The sequence below is a fragment of the Scyliorhinus torazame genome, chromosome 9 (assembly GCF_047496885.1).
Source record: "Scyliorhinus torazame isolate Kashiwa2021f chromosome 9, sScyTor2.1, whole genome shotgun sequence".
Taxonomy (NCBI): domain Eukaryota; kingdom Metazoa; phylum Chordata; class Chondrichthyes; order Carcharhiniformes; family Scyliorhinidae; genus Scyliorhinus; species Scyliorhinus torazame.
Genome location: NC_092715.1, coordinates 130670618 through 130685307, shown reverse-complemented (window position 1 = coordinate 130685307; position 14690 = coordinate 130670618). Strand labels below are relative to the sequence as shown.

Here is a 14690-nt window from a genome sequence, read left to right as displayed (position 1 = left end):
ATTACCCCCTATCCCATTTTTCATTTGGCCTACCAACCTTTTATGAGAGATGGATCTGTACTCATTGACAAACCAAACAAAAATTCCATGTTACCCTCAAGTCACATGTCATTCTGACTTGGATGTATATTTTTGTTTTTTCGTTGTAGTTGTAAGTCACTACCTAACACTATGGTGGGAGAGCCAGTAACAGATGGACTGCAATTTTTCAATGGGAAGACACATCTGCACCTTCTCAGGGAAACTAGAGGTGGGTAGTAAATGCAGCATTGCCAAGAACAAATGATAAACACATGTTTTCATCTTCCCATGGGATATTCTTTCAATGAAATTAGTGATCAGATATGTCCCAACTTTTCATCTCCCCACTCCCAAATGAAATGATGAGAGTTGCTATAAAACACAAACATTTTCGAGTACAAAACAATTATCTGCAAAACTTAACATTGTACTTTTCCCAAATTTTGATCAGTTTTTTGATTGCACCAGATACCTTTCCAATTCTGTAAAATAAATCAGTCAAAAACTTTACTACCTGTGGGTAAAATTTAATGCCCTCCACCATGGTAAATTTGGAGTTGGGAGCATTTAATCGGCAGGATGATGGCAGGTACTGCCCACTGCATTCTTGCCGCTGCCCATAATAAGTCTGTAGCGGGACACTTAGGAATGGCCTTCCACTCCTGTCACCAATTAAGTGACCAATGAATGCCGACTTAGGACCTCATCCCACCCACTGCTGGTATTAACCCGCAGCAAATGGGAAGCCTGAAAGCAATCTCTGTTAATGCAGGCTTCCAGTGCGGTTCCTCCTTCAAAGGCACTCACTAACTGATGGAGGCATCCAGCATCAGGGACGGGTGGCGTGAGTCCCCTGAGAGCCATTCCCTGTCTTTGCTGCCGACCCCTCCCCAACCTTCCCTCGTGACGTCCACTCTGTGACCGCTTCCTGCCATCACTCACCTGTCGCCTGGGTCCCTTGGTGAACCTCACCTTCAGGTGAGTGCATTACCAACAGCAGCCATCATGCACGCCTTCCATTGGGCGGCAGTTCTGGGGGTGGGATTTCTGCACCCGGGCTTCTTGATCCCAAGGAAGGTCATCTGATGCCTAGTTAAATGCCTGATTGCATTTAAATGTGATGTATCTTCCCAGAAAGTGGCTCTTGCCAGCTTTCCAGTCAAAATGTGAGACCTCTGTTGCCTGCAGTAAATGTCCTCCTATGGTTTTATTGAATATTTGCAGTCTAATAGAATCAAGTCACAGTATTACTTTAATTGCTTTATGAGGCAAAAAACATCTTTAAAGTTCTGAATTTTGAACACATTGCTTTTGTGACATATTAACATAGATAGCTCTTCATCTTAAATGTTTTATGAACACCCAAGTCATCAGCAATATCAATGTTATCTGCTGGGTGAAGATGTGGAAAATATTACACATTACATTGACAAGAACCACAGACCTTTAAAGTTGTGTCAGCTTGCTGACATCAATATCTTGTTTCATCAATATGCACTGGACTGCCCAGTGTAATGTTTGCACACTTCAGATAAGCAATCATTTTCTTGTGGCACAGATCGTTTTTAAATGGTTTAGGAGTTGATAAGTTAGCAGCCCACAACTTGACACAATGCACACACATTGGAAAATTATCGATTTCCTCTCTCTTTGTAACTCTCTTTGAATCCCTTTTTCAGCAGCACACAAATATTCCTCATCACCCCATGACCAGATAGGTGAAATAAACCAAACAGAATAACATGAGAAATTTCACATGATTTCTCGTAAACATCAAATTGCCCGTAATCACTCAGCTACCAGAGTGGCAAGATAAACCGTTAATCAGAATGGTGACTGTATTTCCAATCTACACAAATGGAATTTCAGTAGTGACAATTGCAAAATCTCTTGTAAAGCAAAATATGTTTGGACAACACTTTGAGATACAGGTTTTGAAAGGAAAGTCCAGAGTATGTTTATTTTGGAGATTTCAAAGGTGAATCTGGGGTACTTGGCAACCGAAGATTGGAATGCGATCACAAAAACTTGTAGCCTATTGCATCACAACAAATCAAATCAAGAAAACCAAAACAATATCCTCTAGTTGTGAAAATGATATCTGATCACTCTTCAGTTCCATAATGTCCAACAGTATGTCCTATTATGATATTATCTGCATGTTATCGGTGGAAACTGAGTTAATGATTTTCAAACTATATCTTTAATTGGGAATCTATTAAATTTTCAACTTAAGCACTGATGTTCCAATTAAGTGTTCTACTCCAACAATGGAGATGATGTTGAAATTATATGGAACTTGATCCCACAGTAAATGAATTTGCATATGAACATGACTGTAGAATTACAAATTGATGACTTATTTTATGTTTTTCCCTATTCCCTTTGCAAAGTCTTTCTCAATAAAGGATGACAAATGACTTGACGATTCAAGATCCTTAATTAACTTATTGAAACTATGCAATTAAATACACCTGCCAACAAAGAATAACTGAAGTTATGTTTTAAGCAGAAAATATTTTAAATGGAATCATCTTTGTCAGTCTAGTTACAGAAATAAGTTACCATGTCCTGAAGCACAATAAAGAGTTTGATTAATTGAAAATCATAGACGGTTTAACCCTAGAATTAAAACAACCAAAATTGCTACACAATTGTACAAATATTGGAACTAAAATGCCGATGTTCCACCTTAAAGTATTTGAAAGGTGAATTTAATTTGAGGAAACACTTTATTATCTATTATAATCAATTAGCTACAATGTGACTAACTAAAATATATTGCTACCTGGAACATTCTAACATTTATTTTTAGATTGATTCAGATGTACATCACGAATACTGAACTTAAATACATTCAACATAATTGAAAAATAGAGCAGAAATGTAGACAAGTTGATAACGGGCTCCAAATAAATTCTGATAAAATCTACAAATTACACCTTTATGTTTCGTCTCCACTGATAACTTCAAATCTTGAGAATCATGGCACAGAAATATAAAGTTGCAAAACAAGAATATATATTTTTTATTTTGGAAAATAAAGGAGAAATAAGAAAGAGAAAGATTTTGTTGCATTGAGTAATGTTACGTAATAATGTGTTCCAGTCTTTTTACTATTCGAGCCTCAAAAACTGAATGGTGAAAAGAGATTCACAGCTCATTTCTACTTTTGGTTGGTTCATTAAATAAATCAAAGTCAATCAGAATGATTAAAAACAGTCAACTGGCTATGTAACATTACAACAAAAAGAATTTGCATGTACATACTGTCCTTAAGGTAACAAATTGTCCCAAGCTACTTCCTCTATGTGTGTATGCACAAGAATGAGTTTCGCACTGTACTAATCATTCAAAACTCAAAGGGTTTCAAGCAATAAAAATACACATCAACTGATTGAAAACAACTTATCCCCAAAGCATTAACAATAAGTTATTTGGTGATTCACAATGTTTTCCCACTGAGTTCTGCTTGTGATTTTAGTTTGCTTGGAGAAACTGCACACAATAATGAACTATGGACTCTCGTCATAAATCAAGTCAATTCCCTTGCAATGGCATCTGGAATTAATTCACTGAACGATACAAAAGAATATCGTAGCTCACACACAGTCAATAAAAACCGAATTACAGGGCAGAGCAAAGGTTTCCACCATTTTTACTAAATTACATATTTTCAAATATATTACATTATTGCTTTAATTATATTCACAAAGCTGACCCAGTTTTATTATGAGGAACCCCATTTACTTCAGTACAGGAGACATATAATTCACCCAATACCAGCCACCTTAACAACCACTTCAAGCATGTGGTGTCAATTGATTTGTGTGCACAAAGCATTCAAGATGCTGTAATTCTCCTGTATATTCATAAATTACCATTTGGTCAGCTACATGCTATCTCCTACATATTGTTTCATTATAATCTTTCTTCTTTTAACATCCCTATTGCAATTGTCACTGGCCTGTTGATTTGAGTTCCACTCATCTCTGTCCCGCAGTAAATATCCTTTGACATGGTTCAGCCCATGTTAAATAACCGGGGAAGAAAGGGTGCATTAATGTAGCAGATATACATCATGCTAAAGCATAGCTGGCCTACAATGAACTACAGATGTGCCCGGATTCAGGGGGGACTTGGAGGTTCTCATGTTCTTCAATCACTCGTAATCCCTAAACCAACTCGAGACTGCATGCATATTAATTCGCTACCGGCCATTCCTTAATCTAATATTCATGCCATGTGTTATTCCCGGTGACAAGGCAATACTGAACCAATCGTATCAACTCAAAAATGGTCCAAAGGGCCATGAAAGGATTCGGATGATTGGGTCAAGAAAGAGCAATTTGACAAATGTTCGAGGTGGACAATCGGCGCTCTTTGGCCGATCGCTGCTTCCCCGACTTTATCTTCGGCATTTCTCCCTTGTGCTGTTAACAGGAGGAGGGGGGCTCAAGAGAATCAAAGGCTGTCAATTAATAAGTATTAAGATCGTCGCAAACAGAAAGGAATGCCAACAGTTCAGCTCATTTGACATTTTTCAGCTGAAATGAAATGCGCCGCGACAGGAGAACACGGGTGTGACTGTGGCAGCCTGCAGTGAAAGTGTTCTGTAACTAATCGTGACCTTTAATGGGTGACTCCAGCGCCCGCTCAGACCATGGCGGGACTGGACTGTACAGCTATTCCAGTGCGTGGCGCGGTGAAGAATGAGGAAAAGATTTGGGAGCGAGATTAATTTATGCAGGAATACTGCCTACTGAAGGAAAGCTTTATAAATCAGATTGTTATGTGCGTTTACGTGAACTAAATTCATATGTTTAACTGTTACAGACAGGGATGGCGCAGACTTCGTGCAAGCCGATTGTTAACAAAACATTATTATCCTGATTCAGCTAATCCGACAATGCAATCAATTGTGGAATTCTGCAAATGAATTACTGGGATGAATGAGAGGCATTCGGTGGGGGGGGGGGGGGGGGTCAGCAGACACCTATCTGTTTGCAAAAGTGAATATCCCATCACTCTTTGGGCTGTGGGTCCCGGGGTCTCATTCGGGATACAAGTTGGTGTAAAGTGTTTGGTTTTGCCAGCGCTGAGGGGGGAGAGTTACATCATGCCAGCTTTCTCCCAATGGGAGGGATTGGGTCGAGACAAGTTTGGAAATGTCCAGCTGCCTGCAGTCTGGTGCAGTTGGGCAACATTCACCGCGGTGGCCCATATTCCAACAGTTGTTGCTTCCTCACCCAGTTGCTCACACTCAACACCCCCCCCCCCCCCCCACCACCACACACACACACGCATACACACACTCCCAAATGTATCACCGTTCCCTTTGCAGCTTTTGTTTCGTCCCCCCCCCCCCCCCCCTAAACATTCCTTACCTCTTTAAGTTCTTTCGCCACGTCCTTTAAATCGCCCAGGACTAACTCCAAATCGTCTACAATAGTCTTGATCTGTTCTTTTACCTTTGCCTTGCAGGCTGCGCCCTCCGATTCTCTCGAGTTGGCTGCCATGGTGTGAGCTGGGTCACCAGGGCACACTGAGGATCAGGGTGTGCAAACACAGCCTCTCTTCCCCATCATCTTGCTGCTTCCTTGCCGCCTCTGACTCAGCCTCCGCGCCGTTTGCCATCAACTCAGTGCAACTGCGGGCTCCCGTGGACTGCGGAAATCTCGCCAGTACGCCTGCGTCAGTGTGCATGGCAAATTAAAAAGACCAAAGAAAAACTGTGGAAGTAAATATTACCCCAGCCTGCTTTTGATTAAAACCATCCCGCACATGCTGACTGTTGGCGCCCTTGTCCGCTGGGGTCTAAACGGCGGCAGCAGTCTTGCCCTGGAAACTCTGACTGCGAATCAGGCGGCTGGCTCCATTGCTCTGCAAACCCATCGTGTGCCCTCTGCTTCCCCCTCGGCTTGCTGCAGATACCGAGCCACTTCACACCCGGGAGAGCTGCTGCATTGCTCGGTTCACTTCCCATCCGGCGGAGAGGAGGCTTGTGACCAATGTCTCTGCTCGGTCTGTGCCCAGAGTGGGCACAGGGGCAGGCTCGGTGCCCCTTCCACTTGCACTCTGCTCAACAACACGGTGCCATCAGCTTGCCTCCTGAAACATTGAAGAGAAAGAGATTGAAACTCTCCCGGATAGCGATTCAGCCCTCCCCTCCCCTCCCTCCCTCTCAAAGCAACCCCACCCTGCTGGAGAGAAAGTAGGTGGCAGGAGCAGGGATCCCCAAGTGGGACGGCACAGAGGAGGGTGGGGGCACTGGGCAGAGACTAACCTTTCCAGGCTTGAGCAGAACTTGTGTTGAGCGAGAGCAGGCAGCCCATGGACTCGCCAGCAATGTCCGTTCCAGTTCAAGTGATCCACGGGGAGGTTGCTCACGCTTTTGAAATCACTTCGGACCCAGGTATTCCCGGGGTTGGGATTGAACGGAGTTTGAGGTCACCCTCTTTTGCAGAACCGCCGCCTCTTCCCGTTTAAACAGATGGAAGGGCAGCAGAGAGTGAGGAGCTTCCAGCCTCATTTCCCGAAAAGCTCTGGCAAAGCAGGACACCCACTGCCTCTGAGAGGAACAACACTTAGTGTCTGTGTTGCTGAAGCCCGACCATTTGGATTAACAAAGTTCGCATGTTGTTAAAAACAAACCCTGCAAAGAGCTTGAAAGGCAGTGCGCATTATCAGAGTTACTGGGCGCAGTGGCAGTGTCCAGAGCTCTGAAGCTGATCACCTCCTGGTTCACATTTCAGAGCCCATTGCACATGCTTTTCAATCGATAGGATTAACAATTCGACACTTGCTTCTTCTCTTCACAGTAAGAAGTCTTACAACACCAGGTTAAAGTCCAACATATTTGTTTCAAACACTAGCTTTCGGAGCACTGCTCCTTCCTCAGGTGAATCTTCTTTTCAGGCCAAATCCTTGTATCTGATAAAATACTGGGTCCCGCGTATCTTCCCAAATAGTGCACAGTGTGGCTGCATGTTTATTCATCGAAGGCCCACTAGTTGGCAGTTCTCCCCCCCCCCCCCCCCAGTACACAAGCCACACAGTCAATCATTTCCGGGAATATGTAGTAGCAGCTTGAGAGCCAGAGAACACATCCAGCTTCATTAGCAATAATTGAAGAAAGGATTCGCTGCCAAAATGTGCTTCTTGGAATGCACACTCGCCCCGTGAATCAGGGAGCAAGCCTGCCCTGGATATTGTGTTCAGATCAATGTTAGTCAGGGTGTGTTACTGCAACATGTTAGCATTTAACCGGAGTTGCTGCTCTTCAGGCACGTGCGGCGTCAAAAATAGCTCATTTTAAACTCGTCATGATTTACTGGAAATCCAGCCCCGGCCACCCCCCAATAAAAGTTTATAGCCGGGTGTTTAGCGAACACTATCATTCTGTTCCAGGAGGCCGAGGTAAAACTCTTGTGGGTATTAACTCCCAGCCACCGGCATGTGGACAACATCTTGGAGCAATTGGTTTTTAAACCGCCAATGGGTGCTGGGATACCCTTATTCGAACAGAGAGAAAAAAACAGCCTTCAATTTAAACACGGAGTCTGTGGGGAGGTAGGTCTCCCACAAGGCAGGACTGAAGATTACATTCTACCTCAACAAACCCTTAACCCACCCCAACTTCCTCCTAACCCTCCACTACCCCTACCAGAAACCCCGACATCACTCACTATACCGTCCCGACCTCACCCTTCCCACCACCCCAACCCTTAACCCTCCCACTAACCCTAACTCTCCAAGCGTTTCCTATCCCTACCTCTACCCCTATCCTCCCTTACCAAAACCCGACGCTACACCTAGCTGTACCCCCAGTCAAACAAACAAAGAACAAAGAAATGTACAGCACAGGAACAGGCCCTTCGGCCCTCCAAGCCCGTGCCGACCATACTGCCCGACTAAACTACAATCTTCTACACTTCCTGGGTCCGTATCCTTCTATTCCCATCCTATTCATATATTTGTCAAGATGCCCCTTAAATGTCCCTATCGTCCCTGCCTCCACTACCTCCTCCGGTAGTGAGTTCCAGGCACCCACTACCCTCTGCGTAAAAAACTTGCCTCGTACATCTACTCTAAACTTTGCCCCTCTCACCTTAAACCTATGCCCCCTAGTAATTGACCCCTCTACCCTGGGGAAAAGCCTCTGACTATCCACTCTGTCTATGCCCCTCATAATTTTGTATACCTCTATCAGGTCGCCCCTCAACCTCCTTCGTTCCAGTGAGAACAAACCGAGTTTATTCAATCGCTCCTCATAGCTTATGCCCTCCATACCAGGCAACATTCTGGTAAATCTCTTCTGCACCCTCTCTAAAGCCTCCACATCCTTCTGGTAGTGTGGCGACCAGAATTGAACACTATACTCCAAGTGTGGCCTAACTAAGGTTCTATACAGCTGCAACATGACTTGCCAATTCTTATACTCAATGCCCCGGCCAATGAAGGCAAGCATGCCGTATGCCTTCTTGACTACCTTCTCCACCTGTGTAGCCCCTTTCAGTGATCTGTGGACCTGTACTCCTAGATCTCTTTGACTTTCAATACTCCTGAGGGTTCTACCATTCACTGTATATTCCCTACCTGCATTAGCCCTTCCAAAATGCATTACCTCACATTTGTCCAGGTTAAACTCCATCTGCCATCTCTCCGCCCAAGTCTCCAGACAATCTAAATCCTGCTGTATCCTCAGACAGTCCTCATCGCTATCCGCAATTCCACCAACCTTTGTGTCGTCTGCAAACTTACTAATCAGACCAGTTACATTTTCCTCCAAATCATTTATATATACTACAAAGAGCAAAGGTCCCAGCACTGATCCCTGTGGAACACCACTGGTCACAGCCCTCCAATTAGAAAAGCATCCCTCCATTGCTACCCTCTGCCTTCTATGGCCTAGCCAGTTCTGTATCCACCTTGCCAGTTCACCCCTGATCCCGTGTGACTTCACCTTTTGTACTAGTCTACCATGAGGGACCTTGTCAAAGGCCTTACTGAAGTCCATATAGACAACATCTACTGCCCTACCTGCATCAATCATCTTAGTGACCTCCTCGAAAAACTCGATCAAGTTAGTGAGACACGACCTCCCCTTCACAAAACCGTGCTGCCTCTCACTAATACGTCCATTTGCTTCCAAATGGGAGTAGATCCTGTCTCGAAGAATTCTCTCCAGTAATTTCCCTACCACTGAAGTAAGGCTCACCGGCCTGTAGTTCCCGGGATTATCCCTGCCACCCTTCTTAAACAGAGGAACAACATTGGCTATTCTCCAGTCCTCCGGGACATCCCCTGAAGACAGCGAGGATCCAAAGATTTCTGTCAAGGCCTCAGCAATTTCCTCTCCAGCCTCCTTCAGTATTCTGGGGTAGATCCCATCCGGCCCTGGGGACTTATCTACCTTAATATTTTTTAAGACACCCAACACCTCGTCTTTTTGGATCACAATGTGACCCAGGCTATCTACACCCCCTTCTCCAGACTCAACATCTACCAATTCCTTCTCTTTGGTGAATACTGATGCAAAGTATTCATTTAGTACCTCGCCCATTTCCTCTGGCTCCACACATAGATTCCCTTGCCTATCCTTCAGTGGGCCAACCCTTTCCCTGGCTACCCTCTTGCTTTTTATGTAAGTGTAAAAAGCCTTGGGATTTTCCTTAACCCTATTTGCCAATGACTTCTCATGACCCCTTCTAGCCCTCCTGACTCCCTGCTTAAGTTCCTTCCTACTTTCCTTATATGCCACACAGGCTTCGTCTGTTCCCAGCCTTTTAGCCCTGACAAATGCCTCCTTTTTCTTTTTGACGAGGCCTACAATATCATTCGTCATCCAAGGTTCCCGAAAATTGCCGTATTTATCTTTCTTCCTCACAGGAACATGCCTGTCCTGTATTCCTTTCAACTGACACTTGAAAGCCTCCCACATGTCAGATGTTGATTTGCCCTCAAACATCCGCCCCCAATCTATGTTCTTCAGGTCCCGCCTAATATTGTTATAATTAGCCTTCCCCCAATTTAGCACGTTCATCCTCGGACCACTCTTATCCTTGTCCACCAGTACTTTAAAACTTACTGAATTGTGGTCACTGTTACCGAAATGCTCCCCTACTGAAACATCTACCACCTGGCCGGGCTCATTCCCCAATACCAGGTCCAGTACCGCCCCTTCCCTAGTTGGACTGTTTACATATTGTTTTAAGAAGCCCTCCTGGATGCTCCTTACAAACTCTGCCCCGTCTAAGCCCCTGGCACTAAGTGAGTCCCAGTCAATATTGGGGAAGTTGAAGTCTCCCATCACCACAACCCTGTTGTTTTTACTCTTTTCCAAAATCTGTCTACCTATCTGCTCCTCTGTCTCCCGCTGGCTGTTGGGAGGCCTGTAGTATACCCCCAACATTGTGACTGCACCCTTCTTATTCCTGATCTCTAAGATCTCTAAGCCTATTCCACCCAACCCCTAAACAAGCCACCTGTAACCCCGCGCCTCTAAACCGACCATCATCCAGCTCAATGCCCCCACACATCTAACCATCCACCACAACCTCCACCTCTATTCTCTCATCGTTTACCCGCCCACCCAACCCCATCCACTCCCCACCCCCAACATTACCTTCCCCCATCCCTATTCCTATATTCCCTCCCTAACCCTAACCCCCATACCCCAACTTCACCGACCCTCACCCTACACTCTAACCCTAACCCTCTCAACCCGAACACCCAACCCTCCCTTCCCCAATCCTAACTCCACCCTGCCCCAATCATAACCCTACTCCCAGCACCTAACCTTCCCTCTGTCTATCCCTAACCCCCACCCTCTGCCCAGCCCTAAACCCCGTCTACTAACCCCATTATTCCTCCACCTGATCTCCCACAAGTCGCCACTCAGTGAAGCTACCCTTCCCGCTCAACCTGCTAATCCTGATCCCTAATCCCTTCATTCTAACACCCATTCCTAACCCTACCCCATGCACAACCCCCTCCCACAACACCCTCCACTCCCCAACCCAACCCCCACCCATTACCTCCGACCCCTAACCTCCCACTCCCCTACCCAACCCCCACCCATAACCTCCAACCACTAACCTCCCACACCCCAACCTTACCCCCACCCATAACCTCCAACTCCGAACCTCCCACTCCCCAACCCAACACCCACCCATAACCTCCAACCCCTAACCTCCCACTCCCCAACCCAACCCTCACCTATAACCTCTAACCCCTAACCTCCCACTCCCCAACCCACCCCCACCCATAACCTCCAACCCCTAACCTCCCACTCCCCAACCCAACCCCCACCCATAACCTCCAACCACTAACCTCCCACTCCCCAACCTTACCCCCACCCATAACCTCCAACGCCGAACCTCCCACTCCCCACCCCAACCCCCACCCATAACCTCCAACCCCTAACCTCCCACTCCCCAATCCAACCCCCACACATAACCTCCAACCCCTAACCTCCCACTCCCCAACCCAACCCCCACCCATAACCTCCGACCCCTAACCTCCCACTCCCAAACGAAAACACCACCCATAACCTCCAACCCCTAACCTCCCATTCCCCAACCCAACCCCCACCCATAACCTCCGACCCCTAACCTCCCACTCCCCAACCCAACCCCCACCCATAACCTCCGACCCCTAACCTCCCATTCCCCAACCCAACCCCCACCCATAACCTCCGACCCCTAACCTACCACTCCCAAACACAAACCCCACCCATAACCTCCGACCCCTAACCTCCCATTGCACAACCCAACCCCCACCCATAACCTCCGACCCCTAACCTCCCATTCCCCAATCCAATCCCCACCCATAACCTCCAACCCCTAACCTCCCACTCCCCAACCCAACCCCCACCCATAACCTCAAACCCCTAACCTCCCACTCCCAAACCCAAACCCCACTCATAACCTCCGACCCCTAACCTCCCACTCCCCAACCCAACCCCCACCCATAACCTCCGACCCCTAACCTCCCACTCCCCAACCCAACCCCCACCCATAACCTCCGACCCCTAACCTCCCACTCCCCAACCCAGCCCCCACCCATAACCTCCAACCCGTAACCTCCCACTCCCCAATCCAACCCCCACACATAACCTCCGACCCCTAACCTCCCACTCCCCAACCCAACCCCCACCCATAACCTCCGACCCCTAACCTCCCACTCCCCAACCCAACCCCCACCCATAACCTCCAACCCGTAACCTCCCACTCCCCAATCCAACCCCCACACATAACCTCCAACCCCTAACCTCCCACTCCCCAACCCCCACCCATAACCTCCGACCCCTAACCTCCCACTCCCAAACCAAAACCCCACCCATAACCTCCGACCCCTAACCTCCCACTCCCCAACCCAAACCCCACCCATAACCTCCAACCCCTAACCTCCCACTCCCCAACCCAACCCCCACCCATAACCTCCAACCCCTAACCTCCCACTCCCCAATCCAACCCCCACCCATAACCTCCAACCCCTAACCCCCCATTCCTCAACCCAACATCCACCCATAACCTCCGACCCCTAACCTCCCCTCCCCAACCCTACTCTTCCTCAGCCCTAACCTTAACCCGCTACCGCCCACTCCCCTACCCTCCCCCAAACTTCCCCCAGCCTTGCACTCACCTTACCATGCCCACCCCTTTCCCGTTCTCGTGACGCCCCAAACTCCTCCATTCTCCCTCACCTATCCCCAACCTCATACAGGTGAGTTAAGATCTGTAGACACCACAGCCCTCTTCAACTAGATGTCGCTGTGCAGGAACAATCTGACCGTTAACTGAGATCAAGGCTGTTGCTGGGCTTGTCCAGACCCTAAACTCTCTGTTCATTGATCGAAACTATTTTTAAAACACGTTTCTGTGGGCCTTTGAATTGGATGAGCAGAAAATGTCCCATCTGAGTACCGCTGACCGACGAAAGCGCGGAATCAGCAACTTGGTACAATCACACATATATTCAAACATTTACTAATGGATTTGCTGAATAAAACAAAAACAATTGTGTTAGTTGAAGAAAAACGCGCTGTTCGATGAGCGGATTGTCGAAAATAACATTTATTTGGATCACGTTGCTCACTCTGACAGCTCAAACTGGAGACCGTTTTACAAGAAGTTGTTCAGTTTGCAGGAAACGAGATTTTACTCGTATTTCAACCGAGTGAAAGGGGCGCTGGTAAAGGGAGAGTAATCACTACCAGATGGGAAAGAGATTTGCATGGGTTTTTTTAGGTCTCTCCGCCGATTCATTCAGTTCCCATGCAGTGGCTGGCATGAGGATTTGTTTGTGTGTCTCTGCGATCACACCGTCTTTGTGTAGAGAAAACAACACAGCTGCGTGCTTCCCAATACCACAGGTTTGTTAATCATCCATACCGCGCAGAAACTTGGCATTTACTCAGTATCTAACACTGCTCTCTGTGGAGAAGATATTGCATTGATGCTAATGCACAGACCAGTCCACTGAGTAGGACCAAGAGGGTTGCAGCATTTGAAAACAACTCAGGCTTGAGCCCTCAAAGAGTGCCGCAGTAGTGGGCACCAACCCAGCTTTCGATGCCTGAAGGGCGGTGAGGCGGATCCTGAAAAGGGAGATGGGCAGGGACCCAGACTATATCCCGAAATAATCCGGCAGCAATAGAGAGGAATAAAGCCCGCGTTCAACTCTTAAAGGGCACTGTAACCTTAACAATCGTGCGGCAGTGAAACGAAAACAGATGGGACTTTAAATTCACAATGCTTCATATCCCAAAGAGGAAAGATAGTCTTGCACGGAACTTAATTGATCAGAGTAGTTGCAAGGAAATTATCGCTTGACTGATTTAGCCCAGTCAAGCTATCTAATAAAAGTCTGCCATTTTCTGTTATGCTTGTAATTTTCTGCTTTGAGTGGTAATTTTCTGCTTTCAGATTGATTGGTCATCCTATCAGGCATGATGCACTGAAACAGTTGAGCCAAATAAAACATTTCCTGAAATGCAGGTACATTTTCTTTGGTCAGTCGAGGATCTGACACACACAACTCAGCAGCCTGTTCGAAATAGGTGAATGGGAAATCCATAAAGGCAGGGTTTATTTTTACTGGAGAGAGAGAACGGGTTTCAACACTTTCCCTCCAGTGATCTGCACCATTTACCTAAGTGAAGAGAGGTAAGTGTCCACTCGGGTACTGCTCAGTTTTAACCAACTCAAATGACAGCACTTGCCAGCTTCCAACTGCCTGTTCAGTTAAGGCCATCCGATATTGTCCTAAAATATTGGAAAGCATCAAACTGCTAGTGGCAGGTTTACCTCTTGAAGTCCCATTTATGGGCCAAGCTCGCTGGCCGTCCATCAGCAGCATCCTGGTGTACTGCAGAATATCTGATTGCTGAATCTGCTACCAAGGGCTCAATCAGTTGCAGTCTGCCGTTATCATCATGCACTGTCATTTGGGAGCTAACATGCTGCCCTGGAAAGCCCACTCCTCCAAAATTGGCCATTAGACAACCAATTGTTTCCACAGGAATCCACCATGAAGTGTGAATAAAAGGCATTCAGACCCAAAGGAGAATCATGTTGTCATTGTAAACTGCACTCTTTATGAGGTATAATGTAGAAAGTTTAGTCCCAGTGATCTGGGTTTTAATTCTGCAGCCTGAGTTGATC

General features: G+C 46.7%; 1 protein-coding gene across 2 annotated transcripts in view; it reads right to left on the bottom strand.

The window, feature by feature from the left end:
* Window positions 1-7004, bottom strand: part of prr16 (proline rich 16) — a 364415-nt gene extending 357411 nt beyond the window's left edge. The window contains exons 1-2 of one of the 2 annotated variants that reach the window (XM_072516521.1): window positions 6308-7004; window positions 5409-6132 (exon numbers count right to left, since the gene is read on the bottom strand). In XM_072516521.1, coding sequence (XP_072372622.1) covers window positions 5409-5540 — 132 coding nt within the window. In that variant the 5' untranslated portion in view covers window positions 5541-6132; window positions 6308-7004. The remainder of the gene's footprint in view (window positions 1-5408; window positions 6133-6307) is intronic. The other variant, XM_072516522.1, reaches the window with a different exon arrangement.
* Window positions 7005-14690: the final 7686 nt, after the last annotated feature.